General features: G+C 37.3%; 1 protein-coding gene across 4 annotated transcripts in view; it reads left to right on the plus strand.

The window, feature by feature from the left end:
• LOC307188513 (uncharacterized protein) overlaps positions 1–15,521 on the plus strand; it is a 263,852-nt gene that overhangs the window by 236,829 nt on the left and 11,502 nt on the right. For 3 of the 4 annotated variants that reach the window (XR_013828959.1, XR_013828960.1, XR_013828961.1), the window contains 2 exons: positions 1,088–1,172; positions 10,770–10,914. Coding sequence is in view for 1 of the 4 variants with exons in the window: in XM_079925746.1 (XP_079781872.1) it covers positions 1,088–1,172; positions 10,770–10,807 (123 nt within the window). In the remaining 3 variants the exon portion in view is untranslated. Of the gene's footprint in view, positions 1–1,087; positions 1,173–10,769; positions 10,979–15,521 lie in introns of those variants that run through there. The other variant, XM_079925746.1, reaches the window with a different exon arrangement.

The following is a 15,521-nucleotide window of genomic DNA, read 5'->3' on the forward strand; positions in this document are numbered from 1 at the left end:
TGAGTTCTCTTTCAAGATAGCACCTGTGTCCTTTTGGAATGTTCTCATTTTCTTTTATCATTTCCTTATTTTTGGCACAATGTGCTCTAGGTTCATCTTGTTCTTCCTCTGACCATTCCTAGAATCATCCACTTTTATAATGAGCTCTGGTTCCTTTCAGTGGAGGCTGGTGTTTAGAAGCAAAGATCTCAGTGCTCAGTGTGCTCATTGCTACTGGAGCACCATTGCTTCTGGGCCTTCTCAGCCTATAGAGAATGATAGAGTTAAGATATATATACACATCTCTATTTCCAAATCTTTCTATGAATGTATACTAAAAAAATCTCTCCATACTTCTACCTTCAATTCCAGTCTAACACCGCATGGTTCTTTCTATATTTGTAAATCCCTTCCTGGCCCCTATTATTCTCAATATATCTACTTGTTTATACATAAAGGAGAGAGGCACTCAGCAGCCTCCCTTGACTCTATCACCACTACCACTTCCACAGCTATAAGTCCTATAACCACCTCCATTGCCATTTCCTTGGCTTTAGAGCATGTTGTAACCTCCCCCCACAGCCATCCTCCACCCTGTCTCACCACTGCTTCCTTGGCTATACTGTCACCTCTCTGTGCTCCTTACCCTCACTCTTCTTAGAGACTTGACAGCCACTATATTTTAATCTTCTATATAGCAAAGAATGCTGACTTACTGTGAAAATAACCTTACGTTGTGAGTAGCACCAAGGCAAAAGTTATCTCAGTAGATTGCACAATTAAAGATGATCTAAAGATGATTAAAGATAACTAGGGCCCAAGTGAAGGTAGAAAATGTATGGCATTTGGTTTCTGCCCCATATCAGCTCCAAAGTTAGCAATTCTCTTCTGCTACTCTGTCCAACATGCACACTTCATTGCCTGTCAACAGCATTAAACACTGCTAACTACTCCTTTCTGGAAAAACTCCTTTCTGTTAACCTTCTATGCCATGGCTTTTGATGAGTAAATACATCAGGATTTTTCCAACATAGCACAACATAGTTCTAGAAGGTGACAGCATGCTGTGGATGATAAAATGATTCCTATAATTGAATTAATTCCATAGATGCATGGACTTGAGATCAGAAAGGATAAGGGGAGACATCTTCCAAAACATCTCTGGATAGAGGAGCTCCACCCAAATGATTGTGGTTTGTGCCAGTTTAATTATATATTCATATGTATTTATATTTATGTAATTTATATATAAAGTTTTCCATCTTTAAATCTGAACCTGTCAGTGCTTATAAAATGTGCTTCTTATAAACAGCATATAGTTGGTCGGTTGGTCATTGTTTTTTGTCGGATTTGACAATCTCCATCTTTTAGTTAAGGTGCTTAGCCCATTCACATTTAATACAGTTATTCATATGTTTAGGCTTAAGTCTGTCCTCTTGGAGTTTAATTTCTGTTGGTCATAATCTTTGTTTCTTTTATCTTTTCATAACTTTTTTGTTTTTGAGAACTCCATTTTACCTCTTCTTGACTGTATAGTTATGCCACTTTGTGTGATTTATTTAGTGCTAACTCTTCATAGTATAGTATGCATCTTTAAATTATCAGCAGTTGCCTTAAAAAATATTTTACCACTTCATAAACAATGTAAGATTATTGTAACAGTACACTTTCAAATATGATCCTCCCACCCTTAAATTTTTGTTGTCAGGTATTTTGTACCTACATACACTATAAACTCTACATTATATTCTTAGTATTCTTAATTTAAACAGTTAACAGTCTTTAAATAGATATATTTACATTGAGAGAGAGAGGATTTTTTAAAAAGAGCTTCTTTATTTCCCATCACATTTACCAGGTACTTCCTGAGGTTCTCCATTCCTACCCCAAATGTTTGGTTTCTATCTGCATAATTTCCTTTTGGCTTAATTTCCTTTGGCATTTCTTTAGCATGTTTTGTAGTGTACATCTTATAGAGACAAAATCAGTTTTTGTCTGATTTTGTCTAAAAATGTCTATATGTTGCCTTAATTTTTGAAGAGTATGCTGCTTGATATGGAATTCTTGGTAGATAAGGTTTTTTTTTTCTATTTTAGCACATTAAAGATGCTGCTCTTTTGCCTTCTGGCTTCTGTTATTTCTGAGAATATTCCAGCCGTACTTCATGTTGTTGTTCCCTTATATACTATATGTTTTTATTATGCTTTCAAGATTGTGTCTTCTTCATCTGTAGCAATATGTCTCTGATGTCCCTAGGTATGGTTATCTTTGTGTATACCCTAATTGGTGTTTTCTAAGCATCTTGGATATATGATAATGTATTTTATAAGTTTTGAAAAATTCTTAGCCAATATGCATTCAAATACTTCTTTTGCTCCACTCTTTCTCCTTTCTCCTTCTGGAACTATAATTACATGCATACTAGACTGTTTCATAGTATCCCTACAGATCTCAGATGCACTGCTTATCCATTACTCATTTTCTCTCTTTGTTTCTGTTTGGGTCATTTCTGTTGACTTGTTTTCAAGTTTACTGACTATTTCCCCTGCTATGTTCAGTCTATTAATTAGCCTATCCAAAAATTTCTTTATTTTTATATTATGTTTCTTATATCTAGCATTTTAATTTGCCTCTTTTTGTAATTTCCATCTCTCTGTCCTTTTCATGGATATTGTCCACTGCTACTACTAGCTCCTTTAATATAATTATTATAGTTAGGTTCTCATGGTACTTTCCTGGTGCTTCTAATATTTGTCCATCTCTGAGTCTGTTTCTATGAACATTTTTGTCTCTTGACAAAGCATCATATTTTCTTGCCTCTTCAGATTTCTCATATTTTTAAAAATTGAATGCCAGGGCTTCCCTGGTCACGCAGTGGTTGAGAGTCCGCCTGCCGATGCAGGGGATGCAGGTTCGCGCCCCGGTCCGGGAAGATCCCACATGCCACGGAGCGGCTGGGCCCGTGAGCCATGGCCGCTGAGCCTGCGCATCCGGAGCCTGTGCTCTGCAGCCAGAGAGGCTGCTGCAGTTAGAGGCCCGCGTATCAAAAAAAAAAAAAAAAAAAAAATTGAATGCCAAAATTGTATGTAATGTAACATTAAAGGTTAAAGTAAATAATATTTGTGCCCAGAAATAAGCATGTTTCTTCTTCTATTAGATGGGTAGTTAGGTTGTGGGGGAGTGATTCAATCTGCTTTGTATTGAGCTAGGATTAGGCTTTGTGGTAGTTTTAGTTAGATTCAATTTCCTACAGACTTCAGATTGTTTGATGGCAGAATCAAAACCCTCCCCCATTCGCATAGGTCCTGGGTACCTTGAGGGCTTTCATTTCTCCTATGTTTCCCTCAGCCTTCAGCAGACTCTGTGTTCTTACACCTCAGGGAGACCTCTTTCTGTTACCTTGACCCACCCCACCTCTCCAGCAATAGACAGCTGCTGCCTCATACCCATGTAAGCATCCCATGTAAGATATGGGATGCTTGAGGGATTTCTCTAAGATCTCTTATTATGCTTTCAGACTTCATTAGGCCTTGCATTAGTTTACTACTGCTGCTGTAACAGACTACCAAAACTTAGAGGCTTAAAACAACGCAAATTTATTTTACAATTCTGGAGGTTGGAAGTCTGAGCTAAAATGAAGGTGTTGGCTGGGCTGTATTCCTTCTGGATGTATTGGGCAAGAATCTGTTTCCTAGTCCCTTTCCAGTTTCTAGGGGCCACCTGCTTTCCTTGGCTGATGGCTCCCTTTTATCTTCAAACCCAGCAACTGCATCAGTCCAAATCTCTGCTTCCACGGTCACATCTCCTCTCACATTCTGATTTTCTGCCTCCCATTTTCACTCATAAGTACCCTTATGATGATATTGGACACAACTGGTTAGTCTAGGATAATCTCTCCATGTCAGTATCCTTAACTTAATTCCATCTGCAAAGTTCCTTTTGCTATCTAAGGTAATATAATCACAGGTTCTGAAGATTAGGACTTAGATATCTTCGGGAGACCATTGTTCTGCCAACCACAGATTCCCTGTGCCTCTACTTCTGGAAGGTCTCTCTCAGGTACCTGGCTCTGCCCAAGCCATGGAAGTCCTGCTGCCATAGATTCAATTTGAGTGTCAAGGTGCCTATGGGGTTTCTCAATTCTCATGACTGTCCTTATATTTCAGTAAGCTCCACATACCTGTAACTCAGGGGGTTCTCTCTCAAATCTCCTGCCACTCTCCAGCTGTGCATGACCATGTTTCATACTCAGTGAAAAACCCAGGATGCCTGTATGGTTCTGCTCCATTACCTGTTCAGGTTTCAGGCTTCACATACAATGAGTGCCTAGACCTCACTGGGGAGTCTCTCTCATCAGCTCTCCTGTCACTCCTCCAGCCACAGGTAGTCACCACTTCATACTCTCTCAAGGCCTGGAGTACCTGTGGAGTTCTGTTGATTCTGCTCCTATCAGCCTGCTTGGCACACAGGTGCTAAGAGAGTACCTCAGTTCTCTTGCCTACCATCTTTCCTATGTGTGCTCTGTTAAGGCCTACTAGAAAGAGTTGTGGGTGTGTGCATGTTCTACTGTGTCTAGGGCTCCCAGGGATGGTTCACAGACATGGCAGCATATACGCTAGTCTTTAAAAAAGTTGATATTTTATCTTGTTCAGCAACTAGTCCCGTGAGCCACAACTACTAGCAGCATAGTCCCCTTCTTTCCTCTTCATCAATGATGAGTGCAGTATGAGTCTGTTTTTTCCTATCAAGAGCTTGTTACTTTATGAATTTTAGCTTAGTAGGTTTCTTTGATCTCACTTCTCTGATGAAATTTTTAAAACTGTGACTTTGTAGGTTTTCCTACATTATCTCATTAATAGAGTGAAAGCAATATTCTGCTGTGTTTTTTTACACACACACATTCTAAGTAGAACAGAATCGTTCCAGTTTATAATTGGAACATGGAAGGGCAGGGTGACCCCAGCTAGCATACTGGTTACAAATGGGGCTTGCCCAGGATTGTTTTAAATTCTAGTGCTATACCCATCTACATACCTGACTCAATTACTACCCAAGATTTGATCCAAGATTTTGTCTTCACAAATGGCTGCTAAATTGTTCGATGAAAGATGAAGGAAAGACTACATTTACACAATATTGATTGTGTTAGTTCACAGAATTACACCTTAAAATCAAAAGAAGGTTTTAGAAGCTTTTCTTAGGTGTACTTTAAAGCTCTTATCTTGGGTATTCTTGGTTAAAAGTTACAGATAGAAAGTTGGGCAGTATTTACAGTTGCTGAGAGTAATTGGCTCCAGATTTTTCCTAAATATGAGTAAGGAAGAACCCTGAAAGAAAGCTGGTGTGAAAGCATTATCTATCTATTGACACAAACTTTCTTTTTTTTTTTTTTTAACATCTTTATTGGAGTATAATTGCTTTACAATGGTGTGTTAGTTTCTGCTTTGTAACAAAGTGAATCAGTTATACATATACATATGTCCCCATATCTCTTCCCTCTTGCATCTCCCTCCCTCCCACCCTCCCTATCCCACCCCTCTAGGTGGTCACAAACCACCTAGCTGATCTCCCTGTGCTATGCGGCTGCTTCCCACTAGCTATCTATTTTACGTTTGGTAATGTATATATGTCCATGCCACTGTCTCACTTTGTCACAGCTTACCCTTCCCCTCCCCATATCCTCAAGTCCATGCTCTAGCAGGTCTGTGTCTTTATTCCCGTCTTACCCCTAGGTACTTCATGACCTTTTTTATTTTTCCCTTAGATTCCATATATATGTGTTAGCATACGGTATTTGCTTTTCTCTTTCTGACTTACCTCACTCTGTATGACAGACTCTAGGTCCATCCACCTCACTACAAATAACTCAATTTCATTTCTTTTTATGGCTGAGTAATATTCCATTGTATATATGTGCCACATCTTTATCCATGCATCTGTCGATGGACACTTAGGTTGCTTCCATGTCCTGGATATTGTAAATAGAGCTGCAATGAACATTGTGGTACATGACTCTTTTTGAACTATGGTTTCCTCAGGGTATATGCCCAGTAGTGGGATTGCTGGGTTGTATGGTAGTTCTATTTTTAGTTTCTTAAGGAACCTCCATCTGTTCTCCATAGTGGCTGTATCAATTTACATTCCCACCAATAGTGCAAGCGGGTTTCCTTTTCTCCACAGCATCTCCAGCATTTATTGTTTGTAGATTTTTTGATGATGGCCACTCTGACCGGTGTGAGGTGATACCTCATTGTAGCTTTGATTTGTATTTCTCTAATGAGTAGTGATGTTGAGCATCCTTTCATGTGTTTGCTGGCAATCTGTATATCTTCTTTGGAGAAATGTCCATTTAGATCTTCTGCTTATTTTTGGATTGGGTTGTTTGTGTTGTTGATATTGAGCTGCATGAACTGCTTGTACATTTTGGAGATTATCCTTTGTCAGTTGCTTCGTTTGCAAATATTTTCTCCCATTCTGAGGGTTGTCTTTTCGTCTTGTTTATGGTTTCCTTGAAGGTTTTGCAGGAAGGGGATAGGAAGTCTTTGGTCATGATATTGGGACTGTTCAGGATGTACATTGTCCTTTATCTACAGGTAAAGAACCCCTGGGGCACAGACTTCTATTGTAGATAAACAAGCACTGAGACTTCCGGTAAAGACTATATGCCATCTGAAACCAGGGATACCCTTAGCAACTGCATTGCCAGAAAATTATGGCTAGACTATACCACAGAGATGTTACAATATTGACAGGACTATGAGGCAGGGCAGTGAAAAACGCTGTCAATGAGCCACTCAGGCTTAGGAGCTATTTGCAGCATTAAAACAGAAAATGCTTCAGGGTGTGCAACTGGCTGCTGAGCAGAATCAAATGAGTTCTCAATAAAATGGAGAACACCTGTGGTGTACACATATCATATTCTGACCATCAGAAAAAAAAAATCTCCTCACATGTCTTAAAAATGTGAGAGGCTTTTGAAAAGAGCTGTATACAAAGTGACTACTTTGCAGAAAAGGAAGAACCAAGCTTGGTTAGAGAAAATAGTAATGGGACTATTTACAGTAAAACTGTTAGAAAACCTCATTTGGCAGAGAATATCTGCAGGGATCTTCCTAATCTTCCCTGATGTAATTCTCCCTCTCAGTAGAAAAGGAAAAGAAGGAGGTAGCATTTGCTGCTCTTAGGGAATAACCCATTAGGGCAGACCCAACTCCGAGCTGGAGTGTGGGAGTGGACAATCATATGTCCTAATTCAAATTCGTTATGCTTAAGGCTTCTGAGGAGTGAAGATAGTTAGGATCCTCCCTCCAATAAAAAGCTTCCAGAGCAGACACACAGCCCTGACAGCAAATTAATTCCATTAATGTGCTCCTAAGGTGGCAGATGGTCACAAACAAGATAGCTGTGACAAATCAACAAATTACCTCCTGGGACTTAGCAAATAAGCATGCCTGAAGTCGACCCAGGAAAAGTTTTAGCAATCTGACTCTCTACACTGCCAAGGACCAACTATTGGAACATGATCCCAGATACAGCTGGGGATATCTCCTAGCAGAAATGTTCGACAGAACTTGATACAAGATGCTCATGGGACTAAATTCCATGACTTGATAAAGCTGTGCTTATGGAAAGAATGGATATTACTTGGCAAACTTCACCATAATGAGAATTGAACTGTAGTGATGGGCTTGCTCAGGAAGGATAGGCAAAATGAGATATAATCAGAGATAAACCTTTATGACCACAAGTTGCCCACTCTACCTCTTAGGGCAGACTCCAGAATCAGAGGATGAGAGTATATGCTATCAAACGGTACATAATCTCAGCATGCATACATAAGGAAACTAATGTGAGCTGGAATTCAGAAGATAGAAAATGTGTGACAGAACAGTGATTCTCAAACTAACATTTATATGAATCACCTGAGGATCTTGTTAAAAACATTCTGATTCTGCATTTCTCACAAGCTCTCATGTGATGTGGGTGCTGCCCTCCAGAGACCACACTATAAATAGCATGGAAACAGAGAACTACAGTAGGAATAGTAATCCCACCCTCCTAGCTAAACCTAAACATTACATTGATGATTTTCAAAAATATTTCTTAAAGAAGGCATATCTCCAGAGTGAATGATTCACTGGTAGTTTATTTTCCGCTGCTTGTGTTCCTCTGCTGTAGTCATTGTCCTTGGAACTCCAGAAACAACCAGGCTGCCTCATCCTACCAAGGCATGGTTAGCACTCAGGATTCCCTGGGACCATAACAAGGACAGGTGTGGAGCCGAGGATGGGAATAGATGTGACTCTTACCTCACTGCTATCACTGTTAGCTTGAGGCAAAACATTACATTCTGGAAGCTGAATTAGGCAGGTTTTTGCACACAGATTCCATAGGTGAACATGATACACTAGAATATTTATCTTAACTCATTAAATTTATCAAATATTTTTACTACATAGTGACAAGTTTATTATGAAAACTTGATCAGAAAATAGCATATAAGAGATGTGGTAAGTTCCTTCAAAAAATTGGGTTTGTACAGAATGGAATGTCATTGTTGATCTTATGTGTTATATATAAGTTATTTGACGTAGATGCCAACGTGCATCTGAATGTAAAGGTGGCTGCTCCAGATGCTACTTTCAGCAGGTGTAGCAAAAAGACTACAGGTTTTCCCCAGACTGTTCCTTGAACAGGTGTCATTAGATAACATCTGCTTTTTCCTGCTCATAAACCTTTAATTGAAGTCCACTCCACACTACCAGTACAGTTATACTTATTTGGGTCAGGTTTGTTTGAGGCCCTAAAAAAAAAGACATACATCAGTTTAAGATTCAAAGCCAGCCCTGCCAAGAAATGGTAACGAGGCAACTATCATAATTGTTATCTTTAGAGAAGATGCCCTTCTTCAGAATTTTTTTTTTTTGCAATCAATTTGTAAACTGATCTTCTCTGAGAAAGCAATGGATAGGCAGCCCCATGAACTGTAATACAGGCTGGAAAATTAGTAAGCTTTTCCCACCCACTTAAAAAAATTCTCTGTAATTTAATTTAGAGCAGGATTCCAGACTTTAGGATTTATGAATTAAAACAATTAAAAAAAATAAAAATTAAAGTACTGACATAGGGTTGCTAGCTTTTACTTTGCCAATTAAGATTTTTTTTAAAAGGAAAAAGTAGTCTCAATCACTGTCTGCCATCAGTGTTAGTTTCATAAAAGAAACAATATGTTAACAGTAAAATATAGAACAACAGGAAAGATATTATTCCAAAATAAAATCTTAAGAGGTTCATGGGCACCAGAGTCAATTTGATTGATGCCCCAGCTCTATCATTTGACTAGCTTGGTCACCTGGGCATATACTTTAAACGTCTGAAATTCTATTTTCTAATTTGTGAAATGGTCACAATAATATCAACCACAGAGCATTTATTGAGATAAGATATGAAGAATGCCACTTACAGTACGTGACTCAAAGAAAACTTTCAATGACTGCTCATTTTTAATGGTAAATTTAATTGTAAATTTTAAAATTATTATTAGATGTACTTACACATTCCACTGAAAATGTTCAACTGTTATTTGTCTACCTTCCCCACTAGACTGTGAACTCTTTGAAGTAGAGATTGTGCTTTATTTCTGTATCTCTAGGGAACAGCTCAGCAAATTTCATTGTGTTGGCTGAATTAATGAACACTCCTGTACCCTAAAACACTGTGATCTACAAGGAATTAACTTATATTAAAAAGGCACCTGAAACAGAGCCAGCAGTATACTTTCTTAGGTTTCTCTGGGGATTACTCCCTGAAAAGGGATGCTCAAATCTCAGAGAATGTTCTCTGGGGCACACTCTTCATTCAAGTCAGTCTTAACTTAATCTTGTCCTTTCCTGTGATATCACAGCAGAGTAGACTTTTCTATGCTCTTATTAGAGACCTAATACAGTTTTGTACTTTATTTTATGACCACTAAAATGCTGCTCAGTATTTTTATAGAGTGTTACTTCTGATCATCCTGCTAAAGGTATCACTGTAGTCATTAAGAAAATATCTTGCTTTTAAATATTTTATAACAAAATGCGTAAGCATAAACTATTATTTCTGAGTTGTTTCTCTATAGAGATTTGAGTCTAAAATAGGATTTGTTATCTCAAAATGGCAAACTAGAAAATGGGTAAAATATTTAAAGGCCAAAGCACAGCTGCAGTGTGAATAAAATATTATTAGACATGTCCTTGATCTTTAGCTTTATTACAGATTGGAGACTTTTAATTTTTAATAAAATTCATTGCAATGACAGATAAGATAGATTGTTCCCAATGGTGGTTCACATCAAAGAAATGATATAACATGCCTGACTACCAAATGTAATGATATGATTAATTCATTGAATAATTACTTCTTTTGTTGCATATTCGTGTATTTTATTGAGAAAAAAAAAATTCCCTGAAGATCACTTCTCTATGGAGAAACATAATGAAAATAAAATGAACAAGATGTTTAAAACTTTTTAAAAAGATATTAGAAGATAATATTAGAGAACCACTCAATACTGCTGGTTAGCATATGATTTACAAGTTGAGCAAGGGATTAAATATTTGTTCAGGATAAAGGAGGGGGTAGCAAAGATTACATTGTCATTGAACTTGAAAGAACATAGAAATAAATATTGCAACAAGTCACCTTTCTGTATGGTAAAATATTTTTTCTAGCTTATTAAGAATTACAGTAGAGCCTTTCAGATTATGATGGTGTTTCCTGTTTATCTTTTGCTATTGAACCACTCACAGAAACAATAGATGAAAACACACAATTGCAATACCATTAGGAAGTAAGTGTATGGATTAATTATCTGCCGGTCCCAAAGAGAAGTATTCACTGATCAAAGTGAAGATGGAGTCCTGAAGCAGAGCAAGCACTTCAGAAAAAAACATAGTAAGCCATTTTTATTCACATTTTTTATAGCACTTTCTCATATATACACTTATTAGAGGGACAGATCCATGTATCCCTGACCAAAAGTTTATGTTGTTTGTTTGTTTGTTTTATTCTGTTTTGGTTTGTTTTGCTTTAAGATTCTTTTGTTATCTCACAGCCTCTCCCACCCCTCTGTGAAAAACACTATATGGATTTGTGGACTATGATCCCAATTAATGCAACATAGTTAAAGCAGATGAAGACAAGTAATGATAGATTATTGCCTAAAATATAAAGTAAGCAACAGAAACATGTGAGGGAGAAATAATACCTTGGTTTCTGTGCTTTATCCAGTCTTTCTAATAAGGGTTTAAAACTATACTGTCCGATATGGGAACCATAGGCCATATGTGGCAATTAAGCACTTGAAATCTGGCTAGTTAAAATTGAGATGTGTTTTAAGTATAAAATACACACCAGATTGTAAAGAGTACGTATTTTAAAAAAAAAAGTAAAATCTCATCAATGTGTTTAATATTGATTACATATTTTAGATATGTTGGGCAAAGTAAAATATTAATTTTTATATTTTTAATATTAACTTTACCTGTTTTTTTAATGTGATTACTAGAAAATTTCCATTATATATATGGCTCATATTTATGGCCTTCATATTTCTATTTGATAGCCCTGGTTTAAAAAATTCCTTCTATAGAACTTTTGAAAAAATGTAAGAATATATTTCTCCATATATAACTAGAAAACTAGGCAACAGAATCAGGATATCCCTTCTTGTTTCAATAAGGTGAGATAAATGATTCCAAATACTTGGTAGTACTTGTGAATGTCCAACTTTACCACCCTCCTAACCTCATTCTGCTTAAAAGCTGAAAGTTCTAATAGCAAAAAGTATATAGTTAGGGGGACCAGAAAACTATCATCCATCCTGTTTATTGGCGTAAATGACATCCAATCTTTGTACAATCTATGAACAGATATAGTAATCACTGAATAACAAAACATAGGCCTATGAAAATATTTTCCATTGTAAGAGACTTAAAATATTAATTGTACTATTGCGGGGGAGGTGTTTACCACAGGAGTAAGAACTACATTTTAGAAAATTTTTAATTTGTTCTCAATGAAATTCAAGTGAGTATGATTTTATGAAACAATATATCAAAATTAATTGCTTAGAAAATAGACCAAAATACAGATAGACCTGAATGTGGAAGACTGAAAAAGCTGGATGAGACGTCAAGGAAATATAATGGCTCGAATAGAAGCATTCAATACCTTTATACTCATTTCCATATTGAGCTAGCCAATGGAATGCTAAAGTCAAGGAGAAACTAGGAACAGTGCCAACCACATTCCAGAAATCCTAAACAATATCTAGACATAATACAGATGGAAACACATAAAAATCAGTCATCAAAAGCTAACTCTAAAATCTCATTTATATTAAGAACTTAGTACAGGAAAATCTGCTTAAATTCTATTAACATTCCCTAATTTTAAAAGATAAGTTTCACTCAAAAATGCTCCATGGCGGAACTTCCCTGGCAGTCCAGTGGATAAGACTCCGCTCTTCCAATGCTGGGGGTGCAGGTTCAATCTCTGGTCTGGGGACTAAGATCCCACATGCTGCATGGTACAGCCAAAAAACAAAATAAAAAAATTTTTTAAAAGAAGATTTTTATTTAAAAAATGCTCCATGGGTCATTCAAGAGGTAGTTACACATAATTTTCAAAAAGAAAGGAAGAAATCAAAATAAAACACTTAATATAAGGGTATAGTTGAGATAGGTAAGATATTATTCATGAATGGGGAATGAGATAGTGAACTAAGAAAATTATTGGTAAAATTAATTAAAGATATCTGATAAAGCAGCAAGACTGAGTTCAGAGAAGATGGGTAGAAAATTCTAATAATATATCAACCTTGGTAAGATAATTCAACAACTAAAACCAATTCCCATGCTTACTGGTAAATCATTGTATATGTTATAACTATAGTCAGTTCATTATAAATATTAAAAATACATTGAGTAATATTGCTCAAACTTGAGCAACTTCAATAACTACACACCTTAGGCCAATTTCATCTTGAAATTCCATGACTCATACAATAGTCATCTTTTTTGGTGTACAGAAAGCAGCTATCTTGTTATCTGTGAAAGGGTTCCTTTCTTTGACATCTCTAAATCAACCATGACCTAATTTATCTTTCCTCTTCCTACTTACTTTTTGGTGATTAAGCAAATAGTGGTGGAAAAAAGAGAATCAGTATAAAATTTACTAAACAAGAGTGGTAAACTCCTATGCCTTCAGAGGATACACAGGTAATATAAATGTGGGAAGTCACTAAATATAAGACAAAAGAATGTGGTCTGATCATGACAGAACTAATGTTTGCTATTCCTGTTCTAAAAAAGCAAACTGCCTCTGCATTTAATCTGGTTTTATTCCTAAACTCAAAACTCTTTTACTCAAAATTGCCTGTTAAGAGCAAAGCTAAAGAAATGCAATTATAGTTCTAAAATTCAAATCTAGGATATTATTCCCACTAAGAGATGAATCAAAACACATTTTTAAAAGTGAGGAATGTTGACTGGCAGTTAATATGGAAATCAGATAAATATTGTTACTTTGAAATAAATGTAAATATTATAAAATATAAACACATTAAAAATAATATATAATTATGATACAATTATATATAATTACATTACTATATCATATGTATTTAATTATATCATATATATAAATACATATAATTCTATGTATAATCAATGAAGACAGATAATCCCATATTATACAATAAAATCTAGAACTGTGTGCAGTATTTCCACTAACTGGAATTTCGGCCAGCATTTCATTCACTGGCTCTTCCATGTTTTAGCAGAGCTTGTGGAGATTGCCTTTAATTATTTTTTCAGCAAGCTCACAAATTTTCTTTCTTTTTTTTTTTTTTTACATTTTATGACTCAGCTCATCCTTTAATTGTTTCATTTGCATATATCTTGATTGAAAGTCATTGATGTTTCTGGCATTTGGGTGTCATTCTTCCTCAGTTTGTACTGTTATGTCTTGAAATATTTATTGCAAAGGATTTAAACTGAAGAAAATTTAAATTCATATAATGAAAAGTACTTGAGAAAATAAAGTTACTTTTAAATAAATCATGCACTCATGGAGAGGGAAGATCTGAAGTGTAAAAAGAGCATGAAAATGAAAAACAATTACCAATTAAGAACTTCAAAGAAAGTATTAAACAGAAGTCTGGATACTGTAAAACTTCAAATCAGAGGGAAAATTTCAATCTTCAGAAAATAACTAAGAGGCATCAAGAACAGATCAAGAGGAATAAAGTATAAGGAGGGCTCTCATGGCGGCCTCTAGAGTCAATTATAGGAATCCTGAGGATGAACTGACCCTTTCATTCAGTATTCCACATCAAGCTGCAAACCCATCAGAGGGAACCATGTGATCACTGTAGCCACCAGCTGACCCCACAGCCACCTTGTGCCTCCCTTGGACCCACCAAAGAATTTCTGAGCCTTCTTTATGTTTGTTCACGCTTTGTTTCCTGGTGCGCGAGGAGAAGGGATTAAGAGCGCTGCTTAAAGGAGCTCCAGAGACAGGCGCGAGCCGCGGCTAACAGCGCGGACCCCAGAGACGGGCATGAGACGCTAAGGCTGCTGCTGCCACCACCAAGAAGCCTGTGTGCGAGCGCAGGTCACTATCCACACCTCCCTTCCGGGGAGCCTGTGCAGCCCGCCACTGCCAGGGTCCCGGGATCCAGGGACAACTTCCCTGGGAGAATGCACGGCGCACCTCAGGCTGGTGCAACGTCATGCCGGCCTCTGCCGCTGCAGGCTCGCCCCGCACTCCACCGTACCCCTCCCTCCCCCCGGCCAGAGTGAGCCAGAGCCCCCGAAACAATACTCCTTTAACCCTGTCCTGTCTGAGCGAAGAACACACGCCCTCCGGCGACCTACACGGAGAGGCACTGCCAAATCCAAAGCTGAGCCCTGGGAGCTGTGCAAACGAAGAACAGAAAGGGAAATCTCTCCCAGCAGCCTCAGGAGCAGCAGATTAAAGCTCCACAAACAACCTGATGTACCCTGCATCTGTGGAATACCTGAATAGACAACGAATCATCCCAAATTGAAGAGGTGGGCTTTGAGAGCAAGATTTGTTATTTTTTCCCCTTTTCCTCTTTTTGTGAGTGTGTACGTGTATGCTTCTGTGTGAGATTTTGTCTATATAGCTTTTCTTTCACCATTTGTCCTAGGGTTCTATCTATCCGTTTTTTTTTTTTTTCTTTTTTAAAAAAATGTTTTCTTAATACTTTTATTTTAATAATGTTATTTTATTTTATCTTATTTTATTTTATCCTCTTTCTTTCTTTTCTTTCTTTCTTCCTTCCTTCCTTTCCTTCCTTCCTTCCTTCCTTCCTTCTTTCTTTTTACTTTTTCTCCCTTTTATTCTGAGCCGTGTGGATGAAAGGCTCTTGGTGCTGCAGCCAGGAGTCAGGGCTGTGCCTCTGAGGTGGGAGAGCCAACTTCAGGACACTGATCCACAAGAGACCTCCCAGCTCCACATAATATCAAAGAGCA

Source organism: Stenella coeruleoalba (assembly GCF_951394435.1).
Source record: "Stenella coeruleoalba genome assembly, chromosome: 7".
Lineage (NCBI taxonomy): Eukaryota > Metazoa > Chordata > Mammalia > Artiodactyla > Delphinidae > Stenella > Stenella coeruleoalba.